General features: G+C 49.6%; 7 protein-coding genes across 7 annotated transcripts; 4 read left to right on the top strand and 3 right to left on the bottom strand.

The window, feature by feature from the left end:
- The first annotated feature begins 938 nt into the window (after window positions 1–938).
- On the top strand, window positions 939–4,346 carry BDV14DRAFT_125439 (uncharacterized protein). The gene is made up of 2 exons (XM_073765977.1): window positions 939–1,338; window positions 1,672–4,346. Exon 2 carries the CDS (start codon window positions 1,688–1,690, stop codon window positions 3,737–3,739), a length of 2,052 nt encoding a protein of 683 aa, XP_073624420.1. The 5' UTR covers window positions 939–1,338; window positions 1,672–1,687; the 3' UTR covers window positions 3,740–4,346.
- A 369-nt stretch (window positions 4,347–4,715) lies between these two features.
- On the bottom strand, window positions 4,716–5,743 carry BDV14DRAFT_180504 (Hsp20/alpha crystallin family protein). Its single transcript, XM_073769921.1, has one exon. The coding sequence runs from the start codon at window positions 5,581–5,583 to the stop codon at window positions 4,954–4,956; it is 630 nt and encodes a 209-aa protein (XP_073624421.1). The 5' UTR covers window positions 5,584–5,743; the 3' UTR covers window positions 4,716–4,953.
- A 1,357-nt stretch (window positions 5,744–7,100) lies between these two features.
- BDV14DRAFT_203791 (fumarylacetoacetate hydrolase family protein) lies at window positions 7,101–8,134 on the top strand (the record flags this gene model as incomplete). The annotated part of the gene is made up of 3 exons (XM_073774362.1): window positions 7,101–7,115; window positions 7,228–7,949; window positions 8,002–8,134. 3 exons carry the CDS (start codon window positions 7,101–7,103, stop codon window positions 8,132–8,134), a joined length of 870 nt encoding a protein of 289 aa, XP_073624422.1.
- Window positions 8,135–8,317: 183 nt separating this feature from the next.
- Window positions 8,318–10,501, bottom strand: pre4 (proteasome core particle subunit beta 7; the record flags this gene model as incomplete). Its single annotated transcript, XM_073771611.1, has 5 exons — window positions 8,318–8,922; window positions 8,984–9,131; window positions 9,181–9,235; window positions 9,732–10,237; window positions 10,430–10,501. 5 exons carry the CDS (start codon window positions 10,499–10,501, stop codon window positions 8,318–8,320), a joined length of 1,386 nt encoding a protein of 461 aa, XP_073624423.1.
- A 437-nt stretch (window positions 10,502–10,938) lies between these two features.
- On the top strand, window positions 10,939–11,776 carry prs3 (proteasome core particle subunit beta 6; the record flags this gene model as incomplete). Its single annotated transcript, XM_073774363.1, has 2 exons — window positions 10,939–11,036; window positions 11,089–11,776. The coding sequence occupies 2 exons, from the start codon at window positions 10,939–10,941 to the stop codon at window positions 11,774–11,776; spliced, it is 786 nt and encodes a 261-aa protein (XP_073624424.1).
- Window positions 11,777–11,878: 102 nt separating this feature from the next.
- On the bottom strand, window positions 11,879–13,042 carry BDV14DRAFT_125344 (pre-rRNA-processing protein PNO1). The gene is made up of 3 exons (XM_073765976.1): window positions 12,788–13,042; window positions 12,085–12,731; window positions 11,879–12,037 (listed from the first exon to the last, which is right to left on the bottom strand). The coding sequence occupies exons 1-3, from the start codon at window positions 12,858–12,860 to the stop codon at window positions 11,981–11,983; spliced, it is 777 nt and encodes a 258-aa protein (XP_073624425.1). The 5' UTR covers window positions 12,861–13,042; the 3' UTR covers window positions 11,879–11,980.
- Window positions 13,043–13,207: 165 nt separating this feature from the next.
- On the top strand, window positions 13,208–15,475 carry BDV14DRAFT_203796 (mitochondrial distribution and morphology protein; the record flags this gene model as incomplete). The annotated part of the gene is made up of 3 exons (XM_073774364.1): window positions 13,208–14,000; window positions 14,055–15,286; window positions 15,344–15,475. 3 exons carry the CDS (start codon window positions 13,208–13,210, stop codon window positions 15,473–15,475), a joined length of 2,157 nt encoding a protein of 718 aa, XP_073624426.1.
- Between the last annotated feature and the right edge of the window lie 281 nt (window positions 15,476–15,756).

Genomic DNA, 15,756 nt, shown 5'->3' on the forward strand with positions numbered 1-15,756 from the left:
AGAGTTGAAGTCGGTCGACGAGAGATCGCCAATCCGGCAGAGTCCAGCCGCCTGAATGCAGCTGATCCCGCTAGCCGCAACCGGTAAGACCAAAGCCACCAGACAAGATCGCAGATCCACGCCAGAAGTTGGGACAGCTTCGTCACCAGATAATTGCGCAATGGATGCCACTGCAACCCTGTGGTCATAATGGGCCATTCTCCATTGTTGTTCGTTTCTTTTTCCGCCTGTTGTCGCCCCAAAGTCAGAAGTGGTTGGTTGAGATCGCAAGCTGTGCGGAGCGGGGAAGATAGCTCGATGAAGCTGCCAGATCCACCCGATTGCACCGGCCAACGACACCGCGCCATTCTACTTCCTTTCTCCCTGCAACCTGGCCCCCTGGGAATCCGAGTCTTGGAACTTCCCTCGTTGCGATGCCATTGTCGGGCTTTATCCAGCGTCTCATGTATTGTTCGATTCAATCCTGACCTCATGTTGCGCCATTGGTCCTGTTTTTTGGGTTGATCCTATTAATCAAACTCAATGGGAGCTGCTCCCAAACAGGCTCGCGCCGGGCCCGCTTCTGCTATCAACAGTCGGCAATCAATGGCATGGAGCCAGGGGAGACCGTTGGACTAGCGCGGATTCAGCTTTCAGGTCATTCTTGATCTGTCCATGCGGAGACGAATTGTTGCCAATGTGATCTTAGACAGCTCGCACGCGCTTTGGGGCGAACTTTTCGGTGGGCTGTCCGCGACCGGAAATGTCACATTTTCTGACAATTTTAACAGTTACAGAGTACGGACCCTCAACTAACAGGTCTCAGTTTGCTGCATGAGTTTGTTGTTATGCGATCACATCTTGCCTCCGCATCATAACGGCCTTTCTGCGTTTGAGCCTTTGAGTCCCCCCCGTTCCTCCTGCCGGTCTCGTCATCTTCTGGCGCCGATTTCGTTTCGCGCTTGTTGTCGACTAACGCATTCGTCATTGTCGTGTGTGACTTGCTTCCTCAATCATGGTCTCACGTCTAAGTGCTCTGCTCTTTTATGTATCCTGATTCCCTTACGTGCCTAAAGGTGGCTTGATTGTTCAACCAGGCAGTCCTTTGTCCATACATGTCTTGATTCTAGCCCTTCTCGACTCGGGCCCCTGTGTGCACGATACCAGCCTGCCGGGCCCTGTTTATATCCGATCGCTATCTTGACTTATCTTTGAAGACGTCTGGTGTATATATTTGTTTATCTCTTGCTAGATTGTTCAGTCTAGTGATTGACTTTTTTTTTGCTTTTACAACACCCTAATAGGTAAGATCTACGAGCCCCCGGTATATCATTGCATCGGCTTCTATACTATTACTCCGTACGGTGTGCCCAACCCCTTCTACTTTAAGAGCGGAATTGCAGACACGGGCATGAAGATTTTTTTTTTTTTTTCGAGAAAAAGTCCCAGGGCTCGGGTGGCATACGAAAAGCCTCATAGCTCCCTTCTGACCTGTCTATTCCAAATCTGGCAGACAAGTTGCAACGTATGGTCTGACCGACTCATTTTTGGACCATCAATGAAGAGAGACCTTGCAGCCCAGAGATATTGGTTTCAGCTTTTCGCTGGATTGCTGTTCTCCTCAACTCTCTTGTTGCATGTGTACTATTTGTTTTCAATTGGATCTCGGAGAGCTGATACACGGGATACTAGGTTCTTTGCGCAAGTCATGGGAAGCTCTTTATCGCTGCAGAGTAAAGACAAGCGCCGACGCTCAAACCGACTCTCAAAGCCGCCACAGATCCAGGCAACCCAGGGTTGCTCAAACGGACCTTCTGCGCGCCATTCCCCTGACCAGGCTCTTTCTCTTCCAACCACGCCAACTACATGGCAAGACCCGTGGGCAGGTACATCGGTTACTGTCAGCCCGAGGGAGACTGTGTCTCAAAACCCACGATCACAGTCATTCTCTGCGAAGCCATTGCGACACGAAACAGGATGGCGGTCCAATGGATTTCCCGTCGCTCATCGAAGTATCCAAAGCACAGCTGACATATGGCCACAATCGCCTACATCCCCCACCCCCGCTCCCAGCAGGCGAGGCTCAATGTACGGGCGAGCTTCGTTTCAACTGTCCGAAACCGCGGCTTTTCAACCAACGACTCTTCAAAGCAATCCGCAGTCTCAGTTGATTGGACAGCCGAGAAGATCTTATTCGGTTCATTCGCCATCTCTGAATGCCAAGAAGAACGTCGACCGACGTACAATCGATAGATTTGCGTCACTCAACTCCCATTCAAGGGTAAACAATCAGGAGGCTCTTCCGATTCGACGGCGTTCTTTACTTATGAGGCCTGGCGTTGCCACGAGGAAAGCAACAAGAGATGTACCCTGCACAATTCTTTCCGAGTCTCGTCAGGCCGACTTTATTTCACCCAATTCAGACAACACATTTCTTGACCCCCACCATGCATCCCATCCGATCCAAGGAGATGTCATTGCTAACAATTCTGGGACACGATCACGAATTCGGCCACCGACCCCTAGTGATTTCGAGTACTCTCATCTCGGCACCATCAAGCTTGGTACATTACGTGTCGTAAATGGGTCTGCATCTCCATGTCCCAGTGACCGAACGCGGCTTAGCCCACCAGACAACACGACTCCGGAGACCATGAGGGACAGCGCAAGCTCTGCGCGTCTTCCAAGCCCAGCTGGCAATGACACTCATAACCTACGGCCGATGTCCCCCGATGAATTGGACGTGTACAGGAAGTATTACCCTCTTCTTGAAAATGCTGAGGGTGTCGATCATACCATGGACACTTTGCCTCTTGAGACCAAAGCTCGTCAAACTACCTCAGCACGAAATGGACTACCGGCAACCATCTTGAACATTCCTTCTCTATCCACAATGAAGCATGATACGGACTATCCTGCCAGCCCCTATTCATTTGAGAAATCACCTACATCCCTTTCAAGCCATCAGATGGGACTTTGTGAAATTGAGGATGAGGGAATATCTATTCATGGCAAGAATAGAGGACTTGCTTCACTGCCGGAGAAAGTTCCTGAAAGACATCTCAGCTACAGCAGTTGCGCAAGCTCCCATCGACGAGCTGACAGCGGTTACAGCTCTGCGGCATCCCATCGGAACTCTATAGACTCCCATGCTTCACTACGGCGATCCCCTGGTTTTCGAAAGCTTGCCTTTGCGGAAAGCTCAAGAGAAATTGAGTCAGAGAAGTCCAATACGCTTCCGATGATTACCAGTCAGAACGTCATGACTCAACTTTCGTACATTCGTGGACGACCAATGAGTATGACCAGAATGCACCGCGAGCGGACGCAAAATCAGATAACTGGTCGGACAAGGGGCTCATCGCTTCCTACCCCGGCAGTACCAAATCAAGCCCCTCCGCTCCCTATATACTGCGCGCAACTTCGCAGCACCGATCCCCCAGATTCCACAGGACCTTACTCTTTCACATCAGATGTGTTACATCACGGCAACGGACAGTTTAATAACCCCTTATATATGAATCATGAAGGCAATCCGGCGTTTGTTTTCCCGGAATCAGTGAGCCAGGGGAACGGGGTTCTAGCGTCTGTTGCAACCCATCCATATCGACGACACACCAGCGGAGTGAAGTCCGATCCTTGGCTCGCTGTCTCTGAGAATGGGCTCCCTCGCTGTGAAATCTCGTCCCAGCCGCCGCGGGGCCGCACGCGCAGCCGGAGCATCGGGTATCTGCACCGCACAGCCTTTGAGCTCTACTGAAAACTTCCAACTGCATGAAACTTGTTCTGTATATCCCTTGCTTGCTTTGCTTCCTATTTCCTTTGTTGTCCCGAAGCCATGTTATTGCTATGTCTTTCGTTTATTTGGTGTATACCCCCTACGGAGTCCTGGCTACTATCGGCTTTTACCCTTGTATCGACGCTGGAAGTCCATTATCATTGTGCTACAGATGTAATCGTTACATAACCATGATCGGGTGAAGGGAATCAAAAGTGCATCGTATTGTCCATTAAGTCACATGTCAACCATATATCTTTATCCCATCGTCCACACACAACTCACATATGGTTGCTGACCTCAGAACATGGCATGTCTTTTTGAGCGAATGCAATTTCCTCAAGCGTGAGTACGTAGACCGGTACTATGAGGGCCCACTTTAGCCGTCAAAGCTTGGTAGAACAGAAGAAACCACGAGCTGGCTCCCATTCAGTCCAACAAGCCGCGACTATTTTTGAGGGCTTCGGAGTTAGTGCATCAACATGAGATGTCATATCTGATGCGCCTACACGCCAGCACATCTAGGCCTCAGCAAGCCTCGCCTGGAACCCGAAGGAGTGCAACGCGAAAGATTAGCTTGAACCTATCTATCACAAAATAAGAAACTCCTTCCACACGGTAATTGATTCCGGCGGTGGAAGCGGGCGTTCGCGGCTAGCGGAATCAGGTGCAAGAGGTGCTTTCTTCAAGCAAGGGCTGCTCTGATTGAGGTTCAAAAATTTACCGTGTGGACGCGGGCAGGCGATAGTGTCATTTACTAAATGCTAGCTGCGCACGCTGCCAAAGGGCGGGATCAAATGGTAGGTATTGGGTTTTTATTCAATTCTCTGCTGGCCACCGGCCAGGCTAGATCTATTGTATGTGTGAGATACGTAAAGCGGCATGATTTTTGCAGTGAATTATGAGCCTACTGGGACCTAACGTGCAGGAGATACAATAATATTTGTAGTATGTATGCTGTTTTTTAATGCTGTAATCCAAATTGAGTAATATATTCCAAGTTCGAAATTAACATTGCTATGGTACATGCTGCCGTTGACTGTACAAGAGAGGTAAAGAGAAATCGCTAGCTCATGCAATCCAGCTTCGCCATGATGTAGACCGAGCGCCACGAGGTGTAAACACGAATTGAATGTGAAAGAACCAGGTAAAGAGAGCCAATGTCGTCATGAAGAAACAGTCAAGGAAAATCCCGTCTACTGCACGCGGACCTTCTTGAGCTGAGGAGCTGGCTCCTTGGGAAGCGCAACCGACAGGATTCCGTTGTTCAAGCTGGCCCGGACAGAGTCCTGGTCAACTCTAGTCGGGAAGGTGAATGTGCGATGGAACTCGCCGATCAAGCGCTCAGTCGCCCAGAACTTGTAAGCTGGCTCGGGATTCTTCTTGACCGGCGCCTTGTTCTTGGGTGTAGATGCTGGGGTTGGCTGTGCATCTGAGGTAGAGGGAGCATCGCTCATCTCATCCCAGTCTTCAACTGTAGGCTGGTGAGACTTGACTGAGGAGGTCTCAGACCTGTCATCGGCTTCGGCTTCGAGTTGTTGGTGTTGTTCTTGCTTTTGGTAGTTGCGCTCGGAGCGGCCCTTGATGACCAGAGTTTGCGGGTCGGAGAACTCAATCTCAATTTTGCTTTGGTCGACTCCGGGAAGCTCTCCATCTAGGTAGTAGCTGTCTTGGAGCTCGTAGACGTCGAACTTGGGAGTGAAGGTGCGGACGCTTGTGGCCTTCTTGTTGTTTGGTCGGCGAGTAGACTGGTGCATGTCGTAGTCGTCGAGGAGCTGGAAGAGAGGGGTAAAGTCACCCGAGCAGTAGCGAGGGAAAAAGGCCATTCTCTTGAATGTCTGAGGAATGTATACTGAAGAGGTGATTGTTAGGGAGATGGTAGAAACTTTATGTGAGCGGGTTGGATCTATAGAGAAGATGGTTACTGAAGCTTGAAGAAATGGGAACTCGATGGAGAGAGAACGATCTGAGTTGGTAATAATTCATCCTTATATACAGAATATTCTGTTTTCTAGAAAGCGCCATTATGACCACTGCTGCTTACTGAGACACCGCAGGAGTGGTCTATACAAGACAAGAAGAAACGCGGAGGCTGTGGAGGCTGCTGGAACCGCTTATCTTATCGCTCTGGAACCTCCCCGAAGCTTCCTCCGCGAACCTCGGCATGTAAGCATCACGTGACATACAGGCGCCCAATCTGTGAGCTTCAATCATTCACTCTAGCACAGACTCTGACCAATCATCAACTATTTTGGAAATACTAGGTCAGATGCCATAGAGGTTTAGTTAGATAGTTGGACTTCAGGATATTCATACATATATTTACACTGCGGTACAAAGGGCTTCATCTGCATTCCTTATGCCAATGTGACGCTGCGCTTGAGGCTCTCTTCAACGTTCTCGGCCTGGTAGTTGAATTTTGCTTTTTGGCTTTCCATGATAGAACGCGATTGAGACGTCGCGTCAGCAAGGCTACCGACCTCGGCAGCAGAGCCTAGATGCAGCCAGTTATCATGCTTTAGTCCTCTAGAGTCGCCAAGGCGGTTCCCTTGTCGCAGAAAGTCGTTCCTGCTGGGTTCTTTACCCGGCATGGGCTGTGTTTGCGGACGCACAAGTTATATGGGGCAACCGTCTCGAGCACGGGCAGATTCGTAGAGATCAACCTCACTCGTCTTCAAGGAGCTGGTGGTGCTTATCGAATGTTGCGAATCCCGGGAGAGGAGTACGTTTCGAGTTGTCTTGACCCTTTGCGCAAGAGGTACTCGATCGCGCTGAAGTCCTTCTTGCTAATAGAGATGTGCTTGTTGAATTCTATCCTATCGAATCGTGAGCGGATGTTGTCTGTATTTTTCCCTTCACTGAGCATACCGCGCGTAATTTTTGAAGTTGTTTTGTGATTCCTAGACCAGTAAAGGAAGAAAAATGGTTAGCATATTTCATGCACCACAGTTTCCCGACGTCGGAAAAGTGGACAAATGAGATCATGAGCTACTCACAACGGGCTTTTTGCGTATTTCCCGGAGGCATTTTCGGTAGAGTGACAAGACTTCTCTCTGGAGACCGGAGAGACGTGCCATTCTTGTTGTGCAAGAAGTTGAATAGAGTGGGAAAACTGAGCTCCCTGTCCCTCCGAGGCTCCCGACCTCCGCCGATCCGAGGACTGGGGTTAATGCTTATCGAGTTTACCGGCCGAGAGTGTCTGGGGGCGGGAGCTCCCAGACTAACATATAAGTTACTTCTCCGCACGTTTTCCGGCTGCCAATTGCATAGCCTGTCGAGCCTCAGGCCGAACAATAAATATACTACTCAATACAGATCTGCAAATCCGAGCTCTAGACTCAACATGCCGGCATTTTCGGTACGCAGCACCCCCACCATGATGTGCATTTATAGATTCCCCATAGCCCCCTAGGTGACGGAGGTCATGATTCCACTCCTGCATCTTAGGTCTGACTGACATCGCTGGATAGCGTCTGATCCGCTTCCTGGCCAAGGATGGTCATGTCTACTACGGAGACGCCGTTCTTTCAGCCGGCGTCAGTGACATCGCCAAGGCCACCAAGGCGAGAGTTATTACTGGTGACATATTTGGACAACATCGCGTCACTGACCAGGTTGCTGAGGTGAAGCTGCTTCTCGCCCCATTGGCAAGAAAGGACATCAAGACCGTGCGCTGTCTCGGCTTGAACTATGAGCAACACGCCAAGGAGTCAAATCTTCCTATTCCCAAGTACCCCGTTCTCTTCTACAAGCCCGTTACCTCTATCGCGGGCCCAACCGACGACATCCCAGTTTCCACTCTGGCCCAGGAGGGAGAGGGGCTGGATTATGAGTGCGAGCTCGTCATTGTGATTGGGAAAGAAGCAAAGGAGGTCCCCGAGAGTAAAGCGCTGGATTATGTTCTTGGGTATTCAGTTGGCAATGATGTTTCCCACCGCGACTGGCAACTCAAACGCGGTGGTGGACAATGGGGACTTGGGAAGGGATTCGATGGCTGGGCTCCTTTTGGGCCGGGTATTGTGTCTTCGGAACTAATTCGTAACCCGAACGCTCTGAACATCTCGACGAAGCTGAACGGCCGCGAGGTTCAGGCTTCGTCGACCAAGGACATGATTTTCAACGTCGCGCAGACTGTCTCGTTCTTATCCCAGGGCACTACCCTCCTACCCGGTGACTTGATCTTTACTGGAACGTAAGTACATTTCCTCTTAACTAAGAAGCCATGGAAATTCACATATATGCAGGCCTCAAGGTGTCGGTATGGGCAGGAAACCTGCGTTGTGGTTAAAGGACAACGATAATATTGAGGTCTCTCTGGAGGGCGTGGGCTCCTGCGTAAATAAGGTGGTATTTGACAAGCCGTCTGCAAAGCTCTAGAGGCTTTGGAGTCCTCGAATATCCTTTTAAGAATTGATGTTAATCTTCATATAGTCTGGTTTCTCAGTACAATATAGATTTTACGTTGAAACGCCAATGTGGTCTGAACATGACAACAAGCCCGAGGATGCAGAGCCAATTGTGTTTCATTCTATTAAGATTTCCGTAAAGTCAGTTGGTAAACTAGACAGCTTGGGCACCGTAACCCTTGATACCCTCAGCAAATGCCCAGCTTTGAGCCTCAATCTGCTGGTCCTCATGCACCTCAATTCCATCTTGCGTAATCACAGCCAGCGAGTATTTGTCCATGCTCCTAGCATCACGGTACCAGAGGACTTTCAGGCAATCCTTGAGAGCTGCTACAGCATCTTCCTTGCTGATTTCTTCGACAGGACGGTCTTCCGGGAACTTCCGGCGCAGAATAGGGATGGCAAGATGTGCACCAAAACCGGTCGCGAGATGCGGAGCCGAGAATGTGGTTCCGAGCAAGTCAGCGGAGCTTAGGAAGGGCTTCTTATCTGAATCAAACCCAGCGACAAGAATGTGATTCCACAATGGGTTGAACTCGGAGCGGCGTTTGTACAGGACTTTGGAAAGATAGGTGTGAAGGTTTTTTGCGTTGAGCTGATTCCCATGCGCTGAGTAGTTTTCTCGGATGTCAATAGACTCTAGAAGACGGTCGATGTACTGCATGTCTGAAACGTCACCGCTGAAACCGACTACAGCGGCGTCACCGAACTTGCGAAGACGTTTGACGTCAGTGAAGCGGGCAAGTGATCCATATGATGCTATGCAAGCAAATCGTTAGAGCGCAAGAACAAGCTGAAAATGGAGCTAGTGCAATTATACCCAAGTTATCGGCAGCTATAGCAACGCCCCCGTTGAACTTCACGGCGAGGACCGATGTTCCAGTAACAGCTGGGGATTGAGTATGGGTTTTTGGCCCAGTCGTCTGAAGGTATGACGCATCGTACGGTCCATAAACATCGTCTCTAGGCTTGATGCGAGGTCAGCGTAAGGCCGATGTTGCGAAATGGGACTCTTACCCGACCCCAGGTTCCCGGAAAGTGGTTCATCGTGGAAGTTTGTTGGTAGTAGAAACTTGGGAAATAGAGCAGATATTGGGGATAGAGCTTTTAGATATCGAGTAATGAATAGGTACTTCTGGGTGTTTGGAGGAAGAAGCTCGTGTCATGAACCACGGCGGTTGATATAGTCAGTAGCTAGGCAGTCGTGGAGCTGACGGAGCTCAGTTACGTGAGCCGTGTTGTCACCGCGGGCGGTGAATCCAACTGCAATCACAACAGCACGGACCTTGATGGCAACAACAACTTGATATCGCGAGCTAACCAAACCCCATAGCCTTCCTATGGAGACAGCTTGTTCGGTTAAAATTCTTACGAGGGCCTACTGCTGCCGAATCTTGCTATAATTTCGTGAGTCTTTTGGGCCTCGACCCAATTCACATAGGATTTAAGAGTCTCAACTACAAAATTCCGGGTCCTGGGAAGCTATAATTGACGATATACTACTGAATATTAGTTGTGCCATTTCTGGTTATTAGTGCCCTAGCCTTGTCTTATGTTGCGAGGCAGACCCAGACCGGCTTGAATCAGAGACAAATTCAATGATATCCCTTTGCCCCTTTACCCTACGCTCTTCTGATTTTGCATTGAGCTCTCTTTGCGCTTTCGCCAGCTCCTCCTTGTAGCCCCAGCTTGGCATATGTGAAACATCCCATAGATCAGGTGGTAAGGAATTGGAATACTGCGCCTGTTCATCAATACCAGCATGTTCCATCATCTTCTTCAACAAGCCTGGGTTCTTGAGAGAGGTCGAGCTTGCCAATTTGTCGTTGAAGTGAACATCTTGTTTCTTCAACGATAGGAAATGCGCAAATTTTCCATTAGCCGAGGCATTTGGGGAACCAGGCGGAGATGGTGGGATATTCAGATTCGGCACGGGTGGCAGTGTTAGATCGTGTATCAATGCACGGGACGTTGACCGTGTTTCGATACTTGCTTGCAAGGGCCTGCCCTCATGCATTGGACCCAGTACCGGGCCGCTGGGTTCTCGGTCAAGTGCGGGCTCTGGCTTCGCTGACTGAGCGTCCGGTATGTTTTGAGCTAGGAAGGATATTCATAAGTGCGGGCTTGTCTGAACTGTTGACGGTACAATACCTTGTTCTTCTCGTATTTGTGAAGCCTTCACGGGTGAGTTGATCGAATCTTGCTGACGAGTGGTGAGCTGGGATCTCGTTAAATGAAGCCAGATAGGGGGCTTATAGTTTTATACCTTTGACACAAGGGGTTTTTCGCTTTCGATTTCGTCTTCACTGCTGCTTGCGTAGTTTCCAAGGCCCAGCATGTTTATTTATAGGTTGGCCTAAGTTGAGCGCCGCGCAGGACTGGAGGTTGCGTCAAGCTCGGGGTGTTTAGAACAGAATCGCGACTAGCGCAAGTCAAGCGATAAAATCCAGAGCCTGAATATTAATGGAGAAGGACTAATGACTTTGGCTTGACTGAATCATTGACGGACGCAGAACATTTATAGTAGAATTGACAGAATATGGAATACTCCGTACCTACCTAGGTTGTCGATCTTCATGAAGGTATCATTACATAATCAAAGGCAGCTACAACACCGCGTCACAGGTGAGAGCTTCATCTAACCTTGTCCCACTACTGAACCACACCAACACCTTCTTATCAGCTATCTACCTTTCCTCACAAGCTGTATACTACTAAAATTTTCCTTTTCAACTCGAAACTGCTGCGAAATTCTGGAATCTGAAGTTCTTGAAGATGACGAGTCTGGTCGCCCCGAACATTCACAGCGACTCCATCGGATACTCTTTCGCTCAACCGACGACAGCTGGGAACAAAGAACACTCATTTTACCCGTAAGGACCTCTGTCCGCTTGAAGCATCTGTAGCGAGACTAACTCTTTCTAGGTACACCGATAATGGGGGCTCCGTTCTAGGTATTACGGGCAAGGATTTTGCCGTCCTCGCTGGCGACACCCGCTCCACTTCCGGATACAACATCAATTCCCGCTATGTTCCAAAGGTGTTCAAGATCGGAGGAGACGACGAAACAGGCAAGGGCGCTCATATTCTGCTATCGGTGGTGGGTTTCGCTGCGGATGGTCTGGCCCTAAAGGAGAGATTGGATGCGGTGGTTAAGATGTACAAGTACCAACACGGCAAGCCGATGAGCGTCAGGGCCTGTGCTCAGCGGCTATCGACTATTCTTTACCAGAAACGATTTTTCCCATACTACGTTCAGGCCATTTTGGCTGGTCTCGATGAGGAGGGCAAGGGTGCACTCTATGGTTATGACCCGGTGGGTTCCTATGAGAGGGAGCAGTGCAGATCTGCCGGAGCTGCGTCCAGCTTGATCATGCCATTCCTGGACAACCAAGTCAACTTGAAGAACCAGTATATTCCCGGCAGTGGGGAGGGTCACGCTCTGGAGGCGAGGAAGCCCGAGCCGATGTCGAGAGAGACGGTCGAACAACTTGTGCGTGATGCGTTCACAAGCGCGGTGGAACGACACATCGAAGTCGGAGATGGCCTACAGATGTTGGTAATTACGGCTAACGGGATAGAAGAGATCTATCACCCTTTGAAGAAGGACTGAGAGGATTACACGCGGCTTTTGACAATAACCTGGCATCCTATTAATCGGCGAATTATACAACTTTCTACGAGAATTGATGTATGATCGGCACTCGTATGTAATTTTTCCTTAATGTTCGTAATCGGATATGTCGTGCAGAAATCCCATATCAGCCTTCCCATAACGCCGGTGTCATAAATCTAAGATCAAATGCTGTTGAGGACGTTAAAATCGTTCCTTCATTCGGGCAGCCACTTTACGTAGGTTGCCATAAACTTTGCCCTAGAAGTAGTTAGTACACCGCGGATGGAGGATTAAAGATTACTTACTGGAGGAGCACCCAGGATCAGACTGACAATGGCCTCCTGGCCGGCGTTGATATTTTGAAAACGTCCCAGGATATGAATTTTCTGATCAGCAATGACGACTCGCGTTCGGCTTGCATTTTCGATGGCATGTCTCGTCCGCCCATCTTTACCAGCAATACGACCGATAGCACGACTGAGATGCTCTCCGTTCAGGGATGCCTTGACATCCTTGATTTCGAATGAGCGAATGTAAAGGTCGTCGAGCCTTAGCAGAGCAATGGCGTCGTCAATATCGAAGCCGAGTGTAAAAGCCTTGACAAAGTCCTCGCCCTTCTGAAGCGCCCCCGTGTCGGTAGTGAATTTGGATGTGCGCAACTCAACCGCTCGGTTTTTTATGTTCATCCGCACCTGCAGCTTCAGGTGCTCAACAAGCGGCGGGTAAATTTTGGGCCAGTTTGCTTTCAAAGGTGTCATTCGGTGAGGTGGGACAGGGACTTTCCGGGTTTCGACTCGGTATGCGGTTGGTACATCCTTCGCAGGTGTGAATACGGGTCGGCCTTCCAGATCGATATGCATGTCGGCGTCCTCGGTCGTATCCACGGGGGCCAAACTCTCACTGGGGGTTTCAGAAGCCTGGGCATCAATCAAGATTTCCTCATCTTGTGCTACTGCGCTGTTAGTTTTGGCTGGTAATGGACTCATTCAACAATAGGCGATAACGAACCCTGTGCAGGAGGGGCAATAAATGCTTCGGCCGCAGAGGCGTCGGTGTTTCGAAGTGCGGTTGGAGCGGGCATAACGTCTGGTATATGTAAATTATTGAAGCCCGGGCCTTTGACAGAATTGTACTGTTCGAAATCGCTCTCTGTTTAGTGAGCTAACAAAAAATAATAATGGGCGTTAGGGCGGTGGAGGGGACTTTGGTGCGGCAAGCTCGAATTTTTGTTGCAAACAATGCAAACTCTTAGATAACAGGGTAGGCGGGATGATTTCATCTGATTTTGCTGCAAAAACAAGCTCGGCTTCAAGAGCTGATTCCATCGCTCCAGCCATCTCGTTCTGCTCGCACTGGTATCTTTTCTGTCTGTCAAGTTATCTTATATTTTCCCGCTGAAAAGCGGGCGGTACAGCATGTGACAGCAAGATGTCTGGTATCTTCGGACGCAAACTGTACAGCACCTTCTGGGAAACGGCGAGTCCGTTTCTAGGACGAGGGTTGCGCGTGAATCGCGCTCAATATCTTTCCGATGCAGCCTCACAACTTGATCCTTTATACAGTTCCGTCTTCAAAAGGCACGCGAAAAGGTTCTCCACTGCGTCGCCGCGCAGGTCACAGCATATTACTCGACGATTTGCATCCGGAAGCTTCCTTGTCCTCGGCGTTTCCCCTAGCCCTTCCGCAGTAGAATCAGGTGCAACATGTGCAATCTCTTCGGAGAGAATTCTCCTCTTGCATGCAAAACATGCATTCACTAGACGACCCTTTCGATACGGGGGCTCTATGCTCATCCGTGGCTTGCAGACGAAGAGAGACTACACATCGAATTCAACTGCGCGGACAGAAGCAGGCGATCGGGCTGGCACACGAAATACCCATCCTGATGGCCAACACCTAAAATCAGGGACACAACCGACATCGCACATGAAAAAGCACGAGACTGTTTCGTCGAGCCGCCATTTGATAGACCGTTTACCGCACATGCCACACCTCCATCGCCCAACCAAAGAGGAGTTATTGGCCGCTGCGACCGGTTTCTGGTCGAGGCTCAAGGTCCGGTTCAAATGGTTTTCTATTCGGAGCGTACGTCCCTTCAGTCTCGATGAACTAGCTGCGCTTTTCTCGTGGGTCTTGCTTGGTCATGTCGTTTGGATTGTTCTAGGCACAACCACGTTCTTTTCTTTGTTGATCATCGCGATCAACACTGTGTTCGCCCAAGGTAAGCTTTTCATGACTTTGCAAAACAACCGAATCCAAGCACTGAAATAGACAGAAACATTGGCTGGATGGATTGGAAACTACCTCACCAAGTCATCTGGGGTGAAGGTGGTGTTCGAGTCTGCCATTGTTCCTAAGTGGAAGGACGGCGTAATCACGTTCAAGAATGTCTTTGTATCCAGAAGACCCGGCCAAGGCACTGGCAATGTCAGCAAAGGCTCGTCAAAGACTGCTGCTGCTGCCGCCGCTGCTGCGGCCCTAGGTGACCAATCCACCGCTGATTCGTTCGATCAGCGCGCGCTATCGAATGTAGAGGAAGACACGAATTATACTCAATTTGACGTTTCAATAGAGACGGTCAATGTGACTTTGTCCTTCGGCAGATGGATCAATGGCAAAGGGCTCCTCCGTGATGTCGAAGTGAAAGGGGTACGAGGAGTGGTTGATCGCCGATTCGTACATTGGTCGAATGGCGCTCCTCTCGACCCTAAATCATACCGACATGAACACAACCCTGGAGACTTTGAAATTGATTCATTCAAGATGAGCGACTTGCTCGTGACGGTTTACCAACCCAATAATTTCAGACCATTCTCGGTCAGCATATTCTCCTGCGATCTTCCGCAACTGAGGAAGCAGTGGTTGTTCTATGACTTTTTATCCGCAAATATGATGTCTGGATCATTCGACAACTCTCTGTTCACGATACATCCCCGCCAGACCCATAGCTTCACTGGCGCACAGCTCGACAATGGCGCAGAGGAAGATGACAAACCGACTCCTTGGAAAAAGCACAGCAGGATTCGCATTGATGCATTGAACATTGATCACTTGAACCGCGGTGTCCAGGGACCTTTCGGGTGGATCCATGAGGGAAATGTGGACATTGTTGCCGACATCATGTTTCCCGCCGACAATGACGAGAGTATCACGAAGGTTATGGTTGATTTATACGACCGACTGGAAGCCACCATAACCTCGAATAGATACCCTGAAGACTCTATCTTCGAACAGTCTTCACATTCCGAGGAGGTTAGGTCTGGTGATGACAGGCGTATCCTAATCACGGATCTGCGACTGCACCTCAATAACGTTCGGGCGGTGGTTCCTCTTTTTACACGAGATCTCTCATATATCAACAATGCTCTGATCAGGCCCATTGTTGCTTACATCAACTCGCGACGCACTTTCATTCCCGTGAACTGCCGCCTGGTAAAAAGAGTGGTGGATTTTGACGGCAGCTGGACTATCTATGATAGCGGCCTCATGGACGATCTCTCGGCAGCTGTAAGTTCGCTCAACGTCCGTTGTCTGCTTTGCCCTTATTGATCTCTTTTACTACAGGTATACGATGCATTTGCTCGTGATGTCGTCGATGACCAGGCGCGCAAACGGCGATTCAAGAAGGTTGGCTTCTGGTCGCTTCAATTGGCTGCGCAGGCGATATTCATGGGAATGGCAGGAAATATCGCTTGACATTGTACAATTATGTATTTTTCTTCTTACGTATAGCATTGGGCTGCGCAGGCGTTTCGGGTAAAGGAGGCTTAATTGAAAGACATTTCTCTTCCCTTCACAGCGGGTGGCACGTAGGAAATTAGTATTGTAGGCATTAAACATGGCCGGCGATATAGTTAAGGACAAACGGGAGGCTGAGGTAAGTCACTTGTTGCGTACTTGCGTACTTGCGTACGTGCGTTATCTTGCTTTTTTGCTTTTTCCTTCTGGACGAGAGTTGGAACACCTCAGCCCAGGCT

This window comes from Aspergillus stella-maris, assembly GCF_047715825.1.
Source record: "Aspergillus stella-maris strain CBS 113639 unplaced genomic scaffold BDV14scaffold_64, whole genome shotgun sequence".
NCBI classification, from domain to species: domain Eukaryota; kingdom Fungi; phylum Ascomycota; class Eurotiomycetes; order Eurotiales; family Aspergillaceae; genus Aspergillus; species Aspergillus stella-maris.

What these genes read in the sequence shown, in the direction of transcription:
- BDV14DRAFT_125439 (XM_073765977.1), top strand. Translation starts at nt 1,688, where the DNA reads ATGGGAAGCTCTTTATCGCTGCAGAGTAAAGACAAGCGCCGACGCTCA.
- BDV14DRAFT_180504 (XM_073769921.1), bottom strand. Translation starts at nt 5,583, where the DNA reads ATGGCCTTTTTCCCTCGCTACTGCTCGGGTGACTTTACCCCTCTCTTC.
- BDV14DRAFT_125344 (XM_073765976.1), bottom strand. Translation starts at nt 12,860, where the DNA reads ATGCCCGCTCCAACCGCACTTCGAAACACCGACGCCTCTGCGGCCGAA. An exon ending in TATTGCCCCTCCTGCACAGG is followed by an intron (nt 12,732 to 12,787) that starts GTTCGTTATCGC and finishes CTAACAGCGCAG; the next exon opens with TAGCACAAGATGAGGAAATC. An exon ending in TGATCCTGGGTGCTCCTCCA is followed by an intron (nt 12,038 to 12,084) that starts GTAAGTAATCTT and finishes AACTACTTCTAG; the next exon opens with GGCAAAGTTTATGGCAACCT.